This window comes from Haliotis cracherodii, unplaced genomic scaffold (assembly GCF_022045235.1).
Source record: "Haliotis cracherodii isolate W230 unplaced genomic scaffold, xgHalCrac1.p SCAF_11, whole genome shotgun sequence".
Classification (NCBI taxonomy): Eukaryota; Metazoa; Mollusca; class Gastropoda; order Lepetellida; family Haliotidae; genus Haliotis; species Haliotis cracherodii.
This window is the reverse complement of record NW_027266266.1, coordinates 2,736,618-2,754,849: the sequence shown is the minus strand read 5'-3', so window position 1 is coordinate 2,754,849 and position 18,232 is coordinate 2,736,618. Positions and strand designations below refer to the sequence as shown.

Below are 18,232 nucleotides of genomic sequence, written 5' to 3'. Positions count from 1 at the left end.
CACCACAGTCGCGATGCCTTGAGGGTTGAGATTCCGTCATGGAAACGCTTTGTTTGAATGCGAAAAGCATGAACTAACTTAATTTGGAACCTGCGTTTTGTATCCTTTCCCTTTCTTTAGCCGTTTTGTATCTGCTTCTTAACAAAACAATGTCGCTGCCAAGCCATGTTCAGAAGCTTTTAGCCAAATATATGATATAATTTGCAATCAAATTAGGGACTGGAATACTGAGGAGGATACAGCTTTTTTGAAAAAAGTGTGTGTGTGTGTGTGTGTGTGGGGGGGGGGGGGGGGGGGGGGGGGGGGGGAGGGGGGGTGTCTTTATTTATACAGAAACAAAGATTTATTTCGAAATAAAAAGGGGTGGGGGGGTGCGCACCCCCGCACACACACACACACACACACACACACACACACACACACACACACACACACACACACGCGCACACACACGCGCACACACACACACACCTCTGTATCCGCCCATGGAATACAAGCAAAGGACTTTTAAATGTTGAGTCACTCACTCACACACAGCGTCAAGGAAGTCGCAATTACAGGATTGACTACATCTGTGGTAAATATTTAACAAACTATTTTCACTCGACATTGAAGTACATGTTAAGTTAGCATGGTCACAGCAGGACAATATGTTGCTGACAACGTCGTTAAACTGTCTGCCATGTAGCGCATCTTATTTTAAAGTTCATCAAAGTAGACTCCCTTCATTATTTCAGCTCAGTGTCAGCCATTTGATGCTCTGTACAAGTACGTCATCGACCAAGCTGCTGACACGTTGTCAGTACATTGACCCAGCCAGTCATTGACCCTACTACACCTTACCCCATTAGTAAGTCCCATCGATGTGCATTGCATTGACTGGTTCTTATTACCCTTGCACTTATAAACTGATTGGTTCTTAATATTCTTGAGCCTAAACCAGAGTGAGTGAGTGAGTTGGGTTTAACGCCGCTTTTAACAGTATTACAGTTATATGCGGCGTGTCAGCTTAATGTGGGAGGAAAGCCCGAAGTGATGCAGGTCTCAGACGTTTACCACTTCGGTGAAACCCACGAGCACGAGTATGGTGCTGACAAACCTAGACACATAATCGGGACGAACCGGGATTTGAACCCCAAATCATAGGTTTCTGGCTCTGTACCCTTGTGTGCACATCTATGTGTGTACATCTATGTGTGTGTGTGTGTGTGTGTGTGTGTGTGTGTGTGTGTGTGTGTGTGTGTGTGTGTGTGTGTGTGTATGTGTGTGTGAGTGACTGACTCTCGGTAAACTTGTATCCCAGTACACCTGCACCTTAAACTTGATTGTGTATATGGTTTACAAAGAACGTGTCAGCGTTTTAGAATGTTTCTGTTATTTACTCGTGGTTTACCCGTACCTAATCTCTAATTTCCAACGTCCCAGAACCCCGACTCCTGATACCAATGTACATTAACACTAATCCAAAAACAGGAGTACAATAACAAAGTATCACGGTTGAAACCCCACTTTGTGAAATTAAAAGGGGTATATAGCAGTTAATATTTACCTTATTACAAAAAGAAAATACCCAAATATCCCAGATAGCAACCTCTTGACCTAGATTTTCAATGGACTCCAGAAGATCGAATTATTCAGCAAAACGTAATGGGTCATCATGTTTTGTACGTTATAAACACTTTATGTAGCAAATATCAAGGTAACAGAAACCACAGGGTGTTTATGTCTGCTTACATTGCCTGAGTCACCATTAAGGTGTAATATTAGAATTAAAGAAACTGAAATTGTAAATTGAATATTAAAAATGTGGAATTGTAATAATATTGAGGATATACTAAATAAAACACTAAACACTGAATAAAACACCAACACAACAGACTGGCGGTATGACTCGGGGCTGTACTCATGATTACCTTGTGATGTTAGTCTGGCAGAATTCAAGCAAATGATTTTTTTGTTCCAGTTGATCCAGAAAGTGTTAAGATATTGTGTTATCCATAATGGATTTCTTCATAAATTCTCATATACTGAACTGAGACTGGGTTATTTGTGTTTCATTATGTCCTTACGTACTTGTGACCGCCTCCGTGGTCTAGTGGTAGAGCGTCCGCCCGGAGAGCGGTAGGTGCGGGGTTCGATCCCCGGCCGCGTCATACCAAAAGACGTTAAATGATGGTTGTTACCCTGTCTGGCGCTCGGCATTAAGGGGCTAAAACAAGGACTGGTCGGCTCGGAGTCAGTATACTGTGTCTGAGTGGGGTATTCATGTTAAACTGCGGCATGGTATCTCAGTGAGCTAGCACTATAAATTGGCATCAGTCCGGACTAGTACAAGCAGCCACACAAACACACACACGTACATGCACGTTGCTATATAAGTGCACTATTCTTGGACGCGACGTTAAACCCCATTTCACCTCACCTCACCTCACCTCACCTCACCTCACCTCACCTCACCTTACGTACTTGAAGCAAAAGTCGCGTAAAACTATACTCACTCAGTCATGTCCCGACGGTTGGGATCGTTGATCGCTTTTAGCCAGTAGCGAACTTGTTAGAAACAGGCCGCCAGGACAAAGATGGAATATTGCTGACTGCGGCGTCAGACAACATTCACTCACTCATCATAAATTTCTTACCTTGAGGTTTTAGTGCAGGTTAGTGTCGAACATCAGCTGTACCTGGGTGCGGTGGATGTATATATAAATAGTAATCACAAGGAAACAGTATCAATAAAATTGTATATAAGCAGTGGACGAATGCTGAGGCATGCGCAGTGTTTCCGCACTTTAAAATCATACCAGCAAGTCAACAAATATAAAATACCTGGTTCGATGTCTTGGTCATGGAATGACAGGATGTTCTATGGTATCTGACTGAGCTAAAGTAACAGTTTTTGTCTGGTCGTGTGGTTTCAGTAGATTATATAAGCTAGTCGGCCGATTACTGGTTTATAAATATATGGTCAACCCAAGAAAATAACCAGTGTCGATTATTCGTCGAAACAGATTCCATAGGGCGTTTAAGGTAAAATAGCGGTGAAAATATAAATGGATCCCTGAATATCAGTGAGGGTAAGCATGTCTTGCCGTATTAGTAGAGGCCACTCGCACGATTTGCGTAAAAAAGTTAATGTTTCTTTGCTGCCTGATAGACCGCCTCCGTTGTCTAGTGGTAGAGCGTCCGCACGGAGAGCGGAAGGTCCGGGGCTCGATACCCGGCCGCGTCATTCCAAAAGACGTTAAAAGATGCTTCTTGTTGTCTGGCGATCGGCAGTAAGGGGCTAAAACAAAGACTGGTCGGCTCGGAGTCAGTACTCTGTGTCTGAGTGGTGTATTCATGTTAAACTGCGGCATGGTTTCTCAGTGTGCTAGCAGTATAAATCGGCATCAGTCCGGACTAGTACAAGTATTCACACACACCCGTGCATGCACGTCGCTATATAAGTGCAATAATCTTGGACGCGACGTTAAACCCCATTTCACCTCACCTCACCTCACCTCACCTCACCTCACCTCACCTCACCTTGTTGCCTCCTGCCACGCGACAACGGCCTGTAAACAAAATAGCAGTTGCTGCACATGCCATACATATAATGACTTCCCAATGCGAAGAAAATGTAAAATTATAGTTTTTCGTCCGTTCTCCAGGGGACATTTTTTGTGTTGTCACTATAACTTGAAAACTACTGCGTAGATTCTTTTTAAGCCTTTGCCTTGTTTGAGTGAGTAAGTTGGGTTTAACGCCACTTTCAACAGTATTACAGTTATATCGCGGCGTGCCAGCTTAATGTGGGAGGAAAAGCCTGAAGTGATGCAGGTCTCAGACGTTTACAACTTCGGTGAAACCCACGAGCACGGGTATGGTGCTGACAAACCTAGAAAAATATTCGGGGCAAACCGGGATTCGAACCAACAATCATAGGTTTCTGGCGCGCCCAAGGGAAGCAACTCTGCTCAGCGAATCGAGGCGCCTTAGACGACTGGGCCAACCGTGCCCCCTTACCTTGTATGTGCCTGCGTGCGTCCGTGTGTGTGTGTGTAAGTGTGTGTGTGTGTGCGTGTGTGTGTGTGTACTTTTGGTACTGTGAAATCTCGTTACTGATGCGACGTTGACGTCATCGGATGTCATCGACAGCGCTGACTCGACAGGGATAGGCATGGTAAACATCTTGTAATGCAACCCTTAAGTAAGAATTAACACTGATTTCAAAACTATGAGAGTTGCATAACTGGGGCGCGTCACCTGTTCACAGCTCACGTGTCATAAATCAGGTGCAGTTTAACAACGTCGGTGGCGGAGAGTACTGGGATGGGTTAGAGTTTCCTTGGTACCCGTAAAGATGAAATGGTAATGTGACTGTTAGCCTCACAAGGCAGCTTGAGTTGTATACTTCCCAGGGAGATGAGAATGAAACTCAGTGCACACTGATCCCATTATTATTATTATTTTTATCATGAATGAACATAATATAATATGATGATCAGCGGATCCTCGTACCTAAAGGGACGTAACTATGCAACGAAATTGCAGCACCTGAAAAGACGCGACCAAAGAATGGACACTGCAAGCAGTTGGGCGTCGCAGAAATAAGTGCGTGTTGTTGTTGGCGGTGGTGAAGACACGCGAATCAATTCAGAATCAGCGTTCATGTATTTTATCAATAAAAGTTTGAAAGACTTTTAGAACTCAATTACACAAAATAAATAGTGGAATATATTGTGTAACAATTTTATATACAAGTCTGTTAATATCTACATACATGATATGGACATACATCACAAACTGGCATAATATGACATGTCGATGAATTCTAACGGAAATATATAAAAAACAAAACACGTATACCATATGACAACGTTTTGACTCGTTTCAGTAGGAAAATATACACTGTCAAACAAAACTCAGTAAAAACTATATCGCGGATATCGGTGATATTATGAGTGGTACTTTCAACAATGTCCATGAAGTACCATATGCGCCATAACAACTTTTAATTGTTTAATATCTTACGGATCTGAGACCTTGTCGATGTAAAGTTGGGAAGGTCGGAGAGAATTTGAAGAAAAGGTTAAGGTAAGTCTTACTTTTTCATAAAGATTAAAATAAATGGAATATTTGTTTAACATTCAAAAACGTCCTCTTCATCGCTTTTATTATAACGTTGTCGGTTAACAAAAGAAAAATATATCATGAAAATATCACACGATAAATCTTCTGTCAGTCTATCATGCAACATAGTGTTATAAGAAAATCGATGTTGCGGTTCCTTCAATGGATTGACAGACCAAAGGGAGCTAACTCAATCTCCAGGTTTCGCGAGCCGGTCCTTCTCGCTGATAGCGTTAAGGTCCATTCCTTGATAGTGTTGTATGTACTACTGAATCTGATCGTTCTATCCGTTTATTTACAGTCTAGTTCATACATTACACATTATTATTCGTCTCCTCCAAATGTTTGGGGATAAGGGGGGCGGCAGTAGCCTAGCGGTTAAAGCGTTTGCTTTCACGCCGATGTCCCGGGTTCGTTCGCCACATAGGAATAATGTGTGAAACCCATCCTCGCCATGATATCGCTGGAATATTGCTAAAAGCGGCGTAAAATCATACTCACTCACACCAATAGTTTGGGACTAAAAAAAGCAAACACTTCGCTTGAAAACATAAACATTAAAAGCGCATATCACAAACTACCTGAGAAAAATAAGAAAAGATTATTTCAACAGAATCTCTCATATTTGGGAAGGAAACACATTGTTCCCTGGTCTCCGGTTAACCCGAATATGATGTTTAACTCGAGATAAACACCTGTTCCTCCGTTGTTTCGAATATCCCAAACTAAACTTTGACTTCGTCAGTTCATGTTGATTGGGCGTAACGTCACGTCACGTCACGTCACGTGAACCCACGTGAAGTCTCCTAGGGTAAATTTTGATTAACAGTAATCAGGGAAAACAACATAATTGTCTCGAAGCGTGTGCCTTCAATTCCTGTCAACATTCGCGTTTTTATCTGACATTAGCTTCCTTTCAGTCAACAGGATGCGATGGAGTGGCGCATGCGTACTGAGCGTCGAGTTAAGCACACCAGGTACCGCTCCTTCCGAAGATCTCAAGATGAGTTCATGAACATATCACATGGGTCCACCTCGGCCAGTTTCCGCATCTTTTGGAAGTGGACCAGGTTATCACCGTAGACGAGTTTGATGTGGTCAATGATCCCGGGGATGTTGTCATGGCGTTTACCCCAATGGGGTCTGACCTTCTGGTTGCGGAAATGGTCGACGAACTGGAAGAAAAATGATAGGAAGATCAGCTTTTGCCACAGCGCAGAATAACTCACGGTAGCACTCGTGACATTTCGGGACATCTCCCGCCCATTCGTCACCATCCGTCCCTTTCCGTAAACTAGCAGCTTGCCCATTCGTTACGACTCGCATCCTTCCGTAACGACAGTTTGTAACGGAATTACACGAGGTGGTCACGAATGCAGCTCGGAAATTGTTACTGAAATTGGCGAGTGATAAAACGTATAATTACAAATGCATTCGTCACCACTCGCCCCTTTCCGTAACCTGAAGGACTCGTCCCCCTATCGATGAATGTTATGTGCGGAAATACGACAAACCAATCAGAATGCGCGTATGATTTCAAAATTCTTCGTCAAAGAATCCCTCAGATATAATTTTTTATTTTACATATGTCTTGCATATAAAGATATACCCAAGACACAGTTAAAAGTGTTCAATCAAACTGTATGATACCTTACGTCCCGAAGTGTCTTAAATAGCATCTGGAATATATATGACATATGGGAAATTTGCGTGAATCTTTACACAACGAGTTGACAATTGTTTTAGTTATGCCCGTTTGCGCTTAGATGGCAAAAAATGGTCACGGGAGGGGCACGAGTCGCTATTCGGCTTGTCCGGGAATAACGCGAGTTGGTCACGAATGATTACAAATGGTCAGGAAGATTTCGATTCCTATGCCCTAATGTTTCGCCTCAGCTAGCTGCACAAAGTGTAGCGTGCTCAAAAGAGGCAGAGGACCTTCACCTATAGGATTTGAGAACGAGGCTGTCACAACAACGGAAGTCGACGCTTTGGAGCATGTACATACCTTCCTGGCGGTGGGGTAGAAGCCATACTGCGCAGGGGGGGCAAGGAAGTCGATGACGAGGGTGCGGCCACTGTCGTCAGCCTGGGTGATGTCGTGGTTGCCGGGACAAAGGTCGCAGTTCGAGTTCCCGAAGAAGCGGGGGAGGAGGGCGTTCAGTGGGGTGGAGCCGTTAGCCTTGATCTGATTCTCTGCCTCCTCGACGATGAACTGAAAAACGTATTGAAACTATTTTAACCCATACTTTTCTTTATAGGTTAAGAACTTGAGTTAGGTCCGCAGCTCTGTATTATTGTCTAAACTGTATAAGGTGTTGAGTGAGTGAGTATGGTTTTACGCCGCTTTTAGCAATATTCCAGCAATATCATGGCGGGGGAAACCAGAAATGGGCTTCACACATTGTACCCATGTGGGAATCGAACCCGGATCTTCGGCGTGACGAGCGAGCGCTTTAACCACTAGGCCACCACCCCTTCACCGGGTGATGAGGCTCGGTTAATTACTTCGTACCACGCGTACCGTGCTTATAATATCAATCATTGACGTGTCTGCTCCGGACTATATTACATACACTTATGCAAGTGTAAGACTTCGGGAAAAGAATTTTAAATATACAAAGAGAAACCCTTAAAGTCCGAACCCCGATATACCGGACACCCTGCAATCCGGAATCGACGGACGTCTACATATGCACATGGAGATATTCCTACATTCCAGTTAGTGTTTCTTAGCCAGTAATTTGATGACTTGGACTTTTGAACTAAGACTTGCGCACTTCTGTTTTGTCTGTCATGAATCGCATCATGCACAACCTTATCTAACCGGCACAGAGACCCTCCCAACATGTATATATCCCCTCAGGCCCCTCATCTAGCTGACTCCTTTCATGCATCCCTGAAATACCATACAGTATAGCAGAGGCAGCGAAGAAGATTTTATGACGCTTCATGTGGTTTGTTTAGGATAACGTTGTTTCACGGGAACGTGGTACTAAACCCAAAATAATTGTGACTATTAAGGTCAGGTGTTAGTACAATGTTGAAAGAAAGCATTCATCTGTCACTGCATATGCTATATTAAATCAGGATCCGTCTTTGTGTGTGAGTGAGCCCCGACCTCGGAAATATTCCACCCGTAACAAATCGGAGGCTGCCAACGCGGGATTCGGGGGTCTATTGGGAGTGTGATAGGCGGGACGCACATAATACCGTATTGGTACGCAGAGTCAACATTTTCAAAACCATAATGGTGTACGTAAAGGTTTTCCTTGTAATATTTGACCGCCTCCGTGGTCCAGTGGTAGAGCGTCCGCCCGGAGAGCGGAAGGTCGGGGGTTCGATCCCCGACCGCGTCCTACCAAACGTTAAAAGATGGTACTTGCTGTTACCCTGTCTGGCGCTCGGCATTAAGGGGCTAAAACAAGGACTGGTCGGCTCGCAGTCAGTATACTGTGTCTGAGTGGGGTATTCATGTTAAACTGCAGGATGGTATCTCAGTGAGCTAGCACTATAAATCGGCATCAGTCCGGACTAGTACAAGCAGCCACACACACCACCTTATAATATTTTATTTTTTCGATATTTGTGGAGTAATCTGACTTCCATCTTCCCGAGGCAAGGGAAATGAACTAACTGACTATATAAGTCCTGTTTTTCTCAATGTATAAGATGTGTGTTAAGTAATATTCGGGATTCAGAGATGAACAATGAGTTTCAGATTGAAAAATTCGATGGTATTCGGGATTCAGGGGAGAGGGAGTGCGCCATCTGATCGAGTCTGGACCAAGTACACCAGTCACTGAAGGAATGACCAACGACCAACGTTACTGGGGCGCAATCAGCCAATCGCAGACCACCAGCCTGCTCAGATGATCCGTTTTAGGCTCGTACGACTGGAGGTCTTCTCGGGCAGACGAAACTATACTGGAGATATCTTACCTGCAATGCCTCTGCCGCTCTGATGAACTGGTTATCTATGTTGAGCATGAAGGCGGCACTGGTCTCCGTCCCCCATCTTGGCGGGAGGATCACTGGAAATGCGTTGACAAGATGGTGGTAGCTGATGATGGGGACACGTTTGGCAACGCTCACAGCGCCCTGAAAGTAAGATGATTCAACATTGAAACGACTGTTTTAGCTTTGCACACAAGGCCAAATACAGTTTCGTGTGTTTCACACCAATGTTTGGGTTGGAAGAGTCTCATGCTTGTAGTTGGGACGGGGTTCATCCAAAAGTTCATCTTCGGAATAGAAAACAACCGAAATCAGAATGCAAACATTTGAAAACCAGCAAAAGTAAATAACTACGGAAATAAATAAGTAAGTAGCCCTTATAGAACGAAGACATTATATACTGGACAATCAAAGGTGGAGAGAAACAAAGTATTTTTCAGACTAGTTTGGACACAAAGCTAGAACACTTCCAGACCTATAATTACTCAATTCCTCTCACGGAAAAATGATAAGATTAATTTAACCAATACCGTGGTGTTTATACTGTGTGTCAATAGTAACGTGTGATGTGAACTGATCCGGTACGATACCCCACCTTGGTCAATGTGTGAGCCCTTTTCTGGTGTTTGGATGTTTATCAACGTAATTGTGTGCACTATTTCTTGATGATTTCTCCATGGCAACTGTCTGTTGAACTTACCCTTCCTCGGAGAAGACCCTTCTCCTTGCCTCCAGACAGGGAACCGTTAGTCGGGAGGAAGTGGGTGGGCTCAAGGGGTCTTCCTCCAAGCTCAGCCTCGCTGATGATGTTGATGGATCTGTAAGAACATCATCATCATCATCATCATCATCATCATCATCATCATAAATCGCCAATCATCCAATCATCAATCAACATCATCAATCTCCAATCGCCATCATCATCATCAACCGCCAATCATCGATCATCAATCGTCATCATCATCTATCGCCAATCACCAAACCTTTATCATCATAATCATCATCACCATCAATCGCCAATCATCAGTCATCAATCATTATCATCATCATCTATCGCCAATCACCAATCATCTTGGTGTTGCCTGAATATTGATATAACTGAAATATTGTTAAAAGGGACGTTGAATGTCCCTTCACTCGCGCACTCACTCACTCACTCGTCTCTGTCCATCACTGTAGTATATGAGCAGTACCTGAGCCAGATGGAGTCGCGCTTGGCGTTCCACGCTGCTGGTATTGTGCCGTCCCTCTTGTAGTCCTCCGCCTCAGCGTCCGTGACGGAGTTGAAGGGGAACCACGAGATCTCCGTTAGAAAGTTGCCGGTGACGGTGTCGCGCAGGGCTGTGTTGTTGTAGATGAGGGAGCCGAGCGGCACAAACTGGTTGTGTACCTTTGCAATCAGGGTGGGGTATACCTGGGCAAATAAGAAACGTGTCAAGTTTTATGACTGTACTGAGGACTGATTGCTCGCAGCGTGTTGCCTAGGTGATTGTGTGATCGTACCCTAACACTCATAGTTGCTCACGCTATCAACCCAGAGGTACAGATAAGCTGCGTATTTGCATAAAATACCCCAAATTATTTTTCAAAACCCAATTACTTTCAATTAACTTGCGTACAGAAACGCATGCCTTAATGAAAAACTCAAATGTATGAAAACAGCACGCGTAAATACCCAATGAAGCTTTTTCAGCATGCATACAACAGAGCTAATTTCCGAAACACAATTACGAGCTAATTTACTTTCCGAGTCAAGACTATTTATACGTTTAAAACATTTCTTTCTTCTTTTAAATCTCAAAATGTTTACACATTTGGGAAAAAAACCCAATAGAGTGTTGAATAGATGAGTGAATAAATATTGGTTACCCAATGAAAACTGTAACAACCAAATTAAAATAGAAACTTTTGAGTAAAAACTAAATTGCTCAAAAAGATATCTGGAGCTCTGCAACCACTGGTTTGTCTCGTCCAAACTCGAAACACTGTAATGAGTGAGTGAGTGAGTTGGGTTTAACGCCGCTTTTTACAGTATTTCAGTTATATCGCGGCGTGTATATAATAGCTAATAATAACTAGTTCTAAGATAAAGGAATGGCAATTAGGTAGCCAAGTGGTTAACGCTCGTCACCCCAAGGATTCGAGTTCGGTCCCAACATGGACACAATGTGTGAATTTCTTTTCTGGTGTCCCCCGCCATTATAGTGGTTTCCGATCCGTTATGTTGATGGAATATTGCTAAAAGCAGCGTTGATGTGGTGAGGTTAAATGGGGTTGAAGGTCGCGTTCAAAATTGTTGCACTTCTATAGCGACGTGCATGTACGTATGTGTGTGTGTGTGGCTGCTTGTACTAGTCCGGACTAATGATTTTATAGTGCTAGCCCACTGAGATACCATGCCGCAGTTTTAACACGAATACATCGGTCAGACACAGTATACTGACTCCGAGCCAACGTACCATGTTTTAGCCCCTTGATCCCGAGTGTTAGGCAGGGTAACAACAGGTAACATCTTTTTACATCTTTTGGTAAGACGCGCCCGGGCATCGAACCGCCAACCTTCCGCTTTCCAGGCGGACGCTCTATGTCCATGTAGGCGGTCAAATACAGCTATGTAATGTTCAAAGCGCCGTAAAACCTTTTGAAATGGAACCTCGTTAACCCGGACTATACTGTTCAAAGTGAAATCGTCCGGATAAACACATTTTAAACTGTGTAAACAAATAGTTTCTAATAATGTCCCTATATTTGTTTTTAAACGTTCCAAACACCAATCGTCCAGATTGTGGGGTTTTCGAATCGAGGTTTCTCTGTAAGTGCCAGCTGTTGTATCTTATCTGGGGGCGGTGGGGTAGCCTCGAGGTCAAAGCGTTCGCTCGTCACGCCGAAGACCCGGGTTTGATTCCCGTCATGGGTACAATGTGTGAGGCCAATTTCTCGTGCCCCCCGTTCTGATATTGCTGGAATATTGCTAAAAGTGGCTTAAAACCACACTCACTCACTCACTCACTCACTCACTCACTCACTCACTGACTATGTGTTACCTGTATGGTGATGTCGTACATGATGCCAAACATCCCCAGGTTACAAATGATAGCCTTCATCAGCTCCGGGTGCCTCTCGATCGTAAACCTCCGGAGTCTGCCGCTAGAGTCCATTAGTCGGAGTTCCCTCACGTACCCACTGTAGGTGGGGGCGCTCCACGTAGACCCCTGGGGCGAGGAAGGGCGTGGTTATACACAACCGACAATTCAATCCATTATGACATACTAAAATATATAGCGTGTTCCATTATGATAGGACTTACATTTTTAACCAACTCTTGTCAACTCAAAAGTTTCCATAGCAACGCCAATAAGAAATTATATTTTAGATTATTATCGCTGTGTGCAAAATATCACTGAGTCTGATGAAAGTCATACGATGATACTTGATAATGCTTCTGAAAAAATAATAGACCAGGCTATCTGTTTTCTGCTTGATTTCAATATTTCAACACAAACACAACTACGTGTCTGTTCAAATTTTATTTCCTGGGATCCAGGGATGGGGGGCGCCTGTTAAGATATTTTTTCATAGCTGACCAAATTAAAGTTCAAACACAAAACAAACGTGACATTTTTGAGGACATGCATCCAGCTTGTGCTGTGCACAGTTTTTGTTTTCTGTAAAACATAATTGATGAAACAATTCAGATTTTTTTAATCAAATTTTAATTATTTTTTCAAAACAATCCAACAACTCACGTGTGTAGCGGCGGCAACCATCCCGCCCATTGTTTCGTTCACGTTGAGTGGCTGTGACAGCATTGTGACGTCATTGCGAACCATGAACTCATTTAGATCGTATTCGTACACGCCTGTCATCGCTGTCAACGTCGTGTAGTTTCGGACGCTGTTCTGTAACAGAAATATATCAGATGTGTACAGTGAAACCCTGTTATTCTGGAACCCTCCCTTTTTGGAAAATTACATTTAACGAGGACTGTCAATATGTATAAAAATCGCATTAGGAATCAATCCGCAGTGTAGTAGATAGAGCGTCTGGCCGCGTCGTACAATCAGACTTGAAAAGATGGTACTTGTTGTTATCCTGCCTGGTGTTCGGCATTACGGGGCTTGTCGGCTTGAGGTCAATACTGTGTATGAGCAGGGGTTTATTCGTATAAAAATGCGGCATGGTATCTCAGTTCGTTAACACTATAAAACCAGCATTATTCCTAACTGAAACATGGACACACACACACTTACACACATACAAACACACACACACACACACACACACACACACACACACACACACACACACACACACACACACATACGTGCATGCACGTCGTTATATAAGTGCCAAACTTTCACCTCACCTAACAAATAACATCAGACCAAATTAGTTAATCCGAAACTGAAATAAGGCAGCGTTGAACAACAAACAAAGAAACATTGCCTTGAACCATATGCCAATGTCAAACATGTTTTTTTTTGTGACCTACTTCTATAAAAAATAAAATGCGGGGAAATAAAACAGGGGAATCCCCAATGTCCGGTTTTCCTGGAAATCCAATCCATGTTTTTTCAAGACGAAATAACCTTTGCAGCCAAGTGTCGCACTGAGACCACTGGACAACACACCTTGGGGTTAATCTGCATCCGGGGTCCGTCGTGTCGCTCGATATCTCGGACATCCATCATGACATTGCCTTCGTCAACATACAGCGGAGATCGGCTATGTCCGGCCCCCGTCGCCCTGACGCGCATGCCCAGATGCCTTGCCGCCAGGAGGATGCGTCGGACCTGGTGGACAGAAACTGTTTATCACAACGTCTCCTATCTTCGCGAGGCAAGGGAGTTAAAGTCCAGTTTCTAGTTAACTCCCTTGCCTCGGGAAGATGAACGCCACCAGTCTTTGTTAATACCTGTTTAAATAGAGCGAGAGTCGAGAGTTGTCCTCTGTGGCATTTTTTATTGTTATGTAAAACATATCAACAGCGTTCATGGTTGTCGTTTATTAATTTGCTTGTTTATTTATTTATTTGTTGTTTAATGCCACACTCAGCAATATTCCAGCTATATGATGGCGGTCTGTAACCAATCGAGTCTGGACTAGACGGTCCATTGACTGACATCATGAGCATCGATCCACGCAATTGGGATACGATAACATGCATCAACCAAGTCAGCGAGCCTGACCACCCGATCCCGTCAGTCGCCTTTTACGACAAGCATGGGTTGCTGAAGACCTATTCTATCCCGGATCTTCACGGGAGTTAGAGGATGTCAGCTGTATTGTTTAATATTGGTAGGCACTTCACGTTGCGGGGTATGCTCTAATACCTTCGCCATGTTTTCCACTTCTAAATACAAAATAGCTGTGGGCTGTGGGTTGAAGCGTTAGCTCCTCAAGGTTCAATTGCCCTCATGGGTACAATGTGTGAAGCCCATTTAAAGTGTCACTGCTGGAATATTGCTAACAGCGACATAAAACCATACACACTCACTCAGAGTGAGTCCTGCACGACTTTCCTCCCACATCAATCTGACACGCCTTGATACAACTAAACATACTTGAAGTACTCAAAGCGACTTAACCCCAAGCATGCGCACTCGTATGTTCCTGAGAAATGACCAGCCAGGTTCCCTTGGTATGCCGCCAGCGCAGCATACCCAGGGAACCAGGCTGAGAAATGAACTGATGTTGCTATGAATAGACAGAGCCTAGTTCACACTAACCTGGAAGATGCTTGTTGGTCTGGTGTAGAAGAGGTTGTCGATGTTGATGGTTTTGTCCCAGTTGACGTAGTGGAAGATCTCAATTTGGGGCTCCTTCCCAATAATCATTTTGAGGACAGACAGAAGACTGCGCATGCGCATATATACGGCTGAAAACATGACCAAATTTAAATGCTATAATAATCGCCATCGTCAGTGGTGCATCTATTTACAGTAAACTACGGTTATTACGAACTCAAAGGGGTCACTAAGTTTAACCGTAGTTCGTTATAAGCATATAAGCATATACAGCGTATTTGCAGCACAAATTAAGAAAAGAACTAGCATATATCTTATTCAGCCGCCAATAGCTGATACATAGCTAAATCGGCTGAACATATTACTTGCTCACTCTCTTTTAATTGACACTCGTGACTTTTTAAAAAGTTCTTCAGCGTTTGTCCGCGCCTAAACGGATATATTCATAGATGGAACAGTTATTGCAGTAGGCAGGACAATAACAATCAATATAAAAATGTATACAGTCCAGGAACGAGACAATCATGAAATACCTCCAGCTTTTGATTAGCTAGTATTTTGTGGATCGGGAAAAAATCGTGCAGTTACAAACATCGGGTTTCATCATGTAAAAACGACCATTTTTCTTCAGGACAGATGAAACTGGAGAAATTAGAGTGAGATACCCCTGGCAGAATTCCCTCATAGTGTACGTGACATTATATTTTACATGTTGTTGTCGTTTTCTGGACAGTTCGACCCGACGTGGATTCCGGATCCCAAACTTTGTGTCCAAATTCCTTTAATATCACTACGCCGAGGTATTGTGTAGGTGCGGGAATATGCCGAGTGTATTATGTAGGTAGCGGAATATTCAGGGATATTTTCTGGAAACTGTAGGAGGAGTTGATTTCACAAGCTTAGTACCCTCTCTCACATTTAGGCAAATGAAGCTCCGTAAAAGAGGGGAAGTAACTCTGTCAAAATTAGTCGAAATGAAACGGGACTGCGATATGCGTATCATCAACATGTCGACATCGTGTGTGTAGAGTGTCAGGGATATTCTCTGGAAACTGTGGGAGGAGTTGATTTCTCAAGCTTAGTACCCTCTGTGGGAGGGACAGACGGACGGACGGACTGCGCCACGACATAATCCCCTTCGGCCATTCTGGCCCGGCGGGGGATAAAAAGGATAAAAATGTTCCCCTACCGTCACTTCTCTGAAACTCCGTGAGATCTCGTGCATGTCGGCGACTGAGAGGGCCCATGATCTCCGACAGTGCTGTTGGCTTCCTCATCACAGAGCGCTTAGCTGCAACACATTACCAGTATCCGTCACAGTTTTGTATTTGTACAACACAAACCAACCTCATTTATCGAAAAAAATAAATTGTCGCCGAAAATTCTTGACAAAAAACGATTTTGCTTCTTCAGAGAGTTGAAAAAAATAACTCGCCTGGCACTAAAAATACATGGTTGCAAGGTGGGTTTTTTTCTAAAAAAATTTATTCAGACTCGGGTGTAGCTGAAACATGTCCAGTCACCGTACAAACCAAACGCTTCCACCACCCCGACCCACAATGTTGTTGAAAGAACTCAACAAATGTTTTGTTTGTTTGTTTTTTATTTAACGCCGCACTCAGCAATATTCCAGCTATATGACGACGGTCTGCAAATAATGAATCTTGACCAGACAATCCAGTGATGGAAATCATGAGCATCGATCCACGCAATTGGGATACGATGACATGCATCAACCAAGTCAGCGAGCCTGACCACCCGATCCCGTTAGTCGCCTCTTACGGACTGCATAGTCTCCTTTTACGGCAAGCATGGGTTGCTGAAGTCCTATTCTACCACGGACCTTCACCGGTCTCTCAAGAAATGAGAACTATCTATCTGTTATCTTAATAACTTCAATTTTCAAACAGTTTGTTTGTTTATTATTTAACGCACTCCAGCTATATGACTGAGGCCCTGTAAACAACCGAGTCTGGACCAGACAAACCAGTGACTGATATAATGAGCAAGGGTTCACTGCGATGGGCACGATGACACACAGTCAACCCAATAACCAAGCCTGACCATCTTATAGCGACCCGGGACCTATATTACAATTCAATTCATCGAATACGGTAGCTGAATCAGGTATGGCAACAAATATTCATATTATTTCATTATATTGTCCCTTTATATTTTTCATATTACAACTGTGTTTTCTCATATTCACTTGTTTTTCACATTATATGAACAGCTCAAAGTACCTCTGTAGTCGGCTGGTTCATCCCCCAGGGGTACGATCGTGTCCTCAAGACCTATGATAAAGACAATCATTGTGTTAGAACATCAAGCGAGAGATTTATTATTGGTTGTTTAACGCTGCACTCAGCACTATTACAGATACAGATAATCGAGGACCAGACAATCCAGTGATTTATATTATGAGCAATAATCCTCCATCACGTTGAGACGGTACAAAATGTAACCCGTTTATGCGGACAGCCTGAAATAAATGGTTTCCCCATGCATTAGGTCGAGGTGATACAAAGTGCAACCTCTGTTATACGGACGGCATGGTATTAATGATGACCCTAGTTTACCATGCATGAGGGTGAGATGGTACAAAGTGTCCCCTCGTTTATCCGGACATTCCTTCCCAAACATTTATACTAAATCACGAATAACTTGGTTCTACCGCAATAGCGTAAACACACGTGACAACCATTTAGAAACAGCTTCAAGGGGGTTATCTGGTGCCAAGAAACCACGTGGTACACACATAAGACATAATTTGTTTGTTTGTTTCCTGTTTAACGCCGTACTCAGCAATATTAGATATAGATAATCGAGGAACAGGACCAGACACATTGATATTATGAGCAACAACTCTCCACAAAGCTACTCAGCCTGGTATCGATTTCAAGCCTGAGTGAAGACCTTGTAAAGTTGTGTCTTATGGTGAAACTGAGTCATGGTAGGGGCCATGTGCTTGTAACTTTAATTCTTAACAGTAGCACATATGTTAAGAAATTCACAAAATAATTACACAACACGGACTGTTTACACATGTTTGACGACAAAATTTGAAATTACTCCGTCAAATAGTTCCGTCAATTCTAAGTGCAACTTAATTGAAAATCTGGTTCAAGTTAATGTATAAATGAAAAAAATACTCAATTCCTGAAAAATAATGGTGCATTTAAACAATAGAATGACGTCACAGATGTGTTCAAGTTATGTACATTTGACACCGCTGGCGGAATATTCAGAAACTAGGATTGTATGCTGTTATGGTAAATGAAATATAAATAAAGAATAAAAAATAAGTTAGTTACCTTCAAGATTTCCATCGGTTTTGCTGCTGCGGAGCGACCTTGACCTTGTGAAGGATATGCACGTGGCGAGATAGAGCGTGACGGCAAGAAACACCTTCATGA

At 43.2% G+C, this 18,232-nt stretch overlaps 1 protein-coding gene across 1 annotated transcript; it reads right to left on the bottom strand.

The window, feature by feature from the left end:
• Positions 1-4,751: 4,751 nt before the first annotated feature.
• Positions 4,752-18,232, bottom strand: LOC139456097 (uncharacterized). Its single transcript, XM_071237620.1, has 12 exons — positions 18,131-18,232; positions 17,060-17,110; positions 16,006-16,107; positions 14,799-14,947; positions 13,701-13,862; positions 12,816-12,968; positions 12,114-12,281; positions 10,263-10,483; positions 9,770-9,887; positions 9,055-9,213; positions 7,121-7,327; positions 4,752-6,287 (listed from the first exon to the last, which is right to left on the bottom strand). Exons 1-12 carry the CDS (start codon positions 18,228-18,230, stop codon positions 6,111-6,113), a joined length of 1,767 nt encoding a protein of 588 aa, XP_071093721.1. The 5' UTR covers positions 18,231-18,232; the 3' UTR covers positions 4,752-6,110.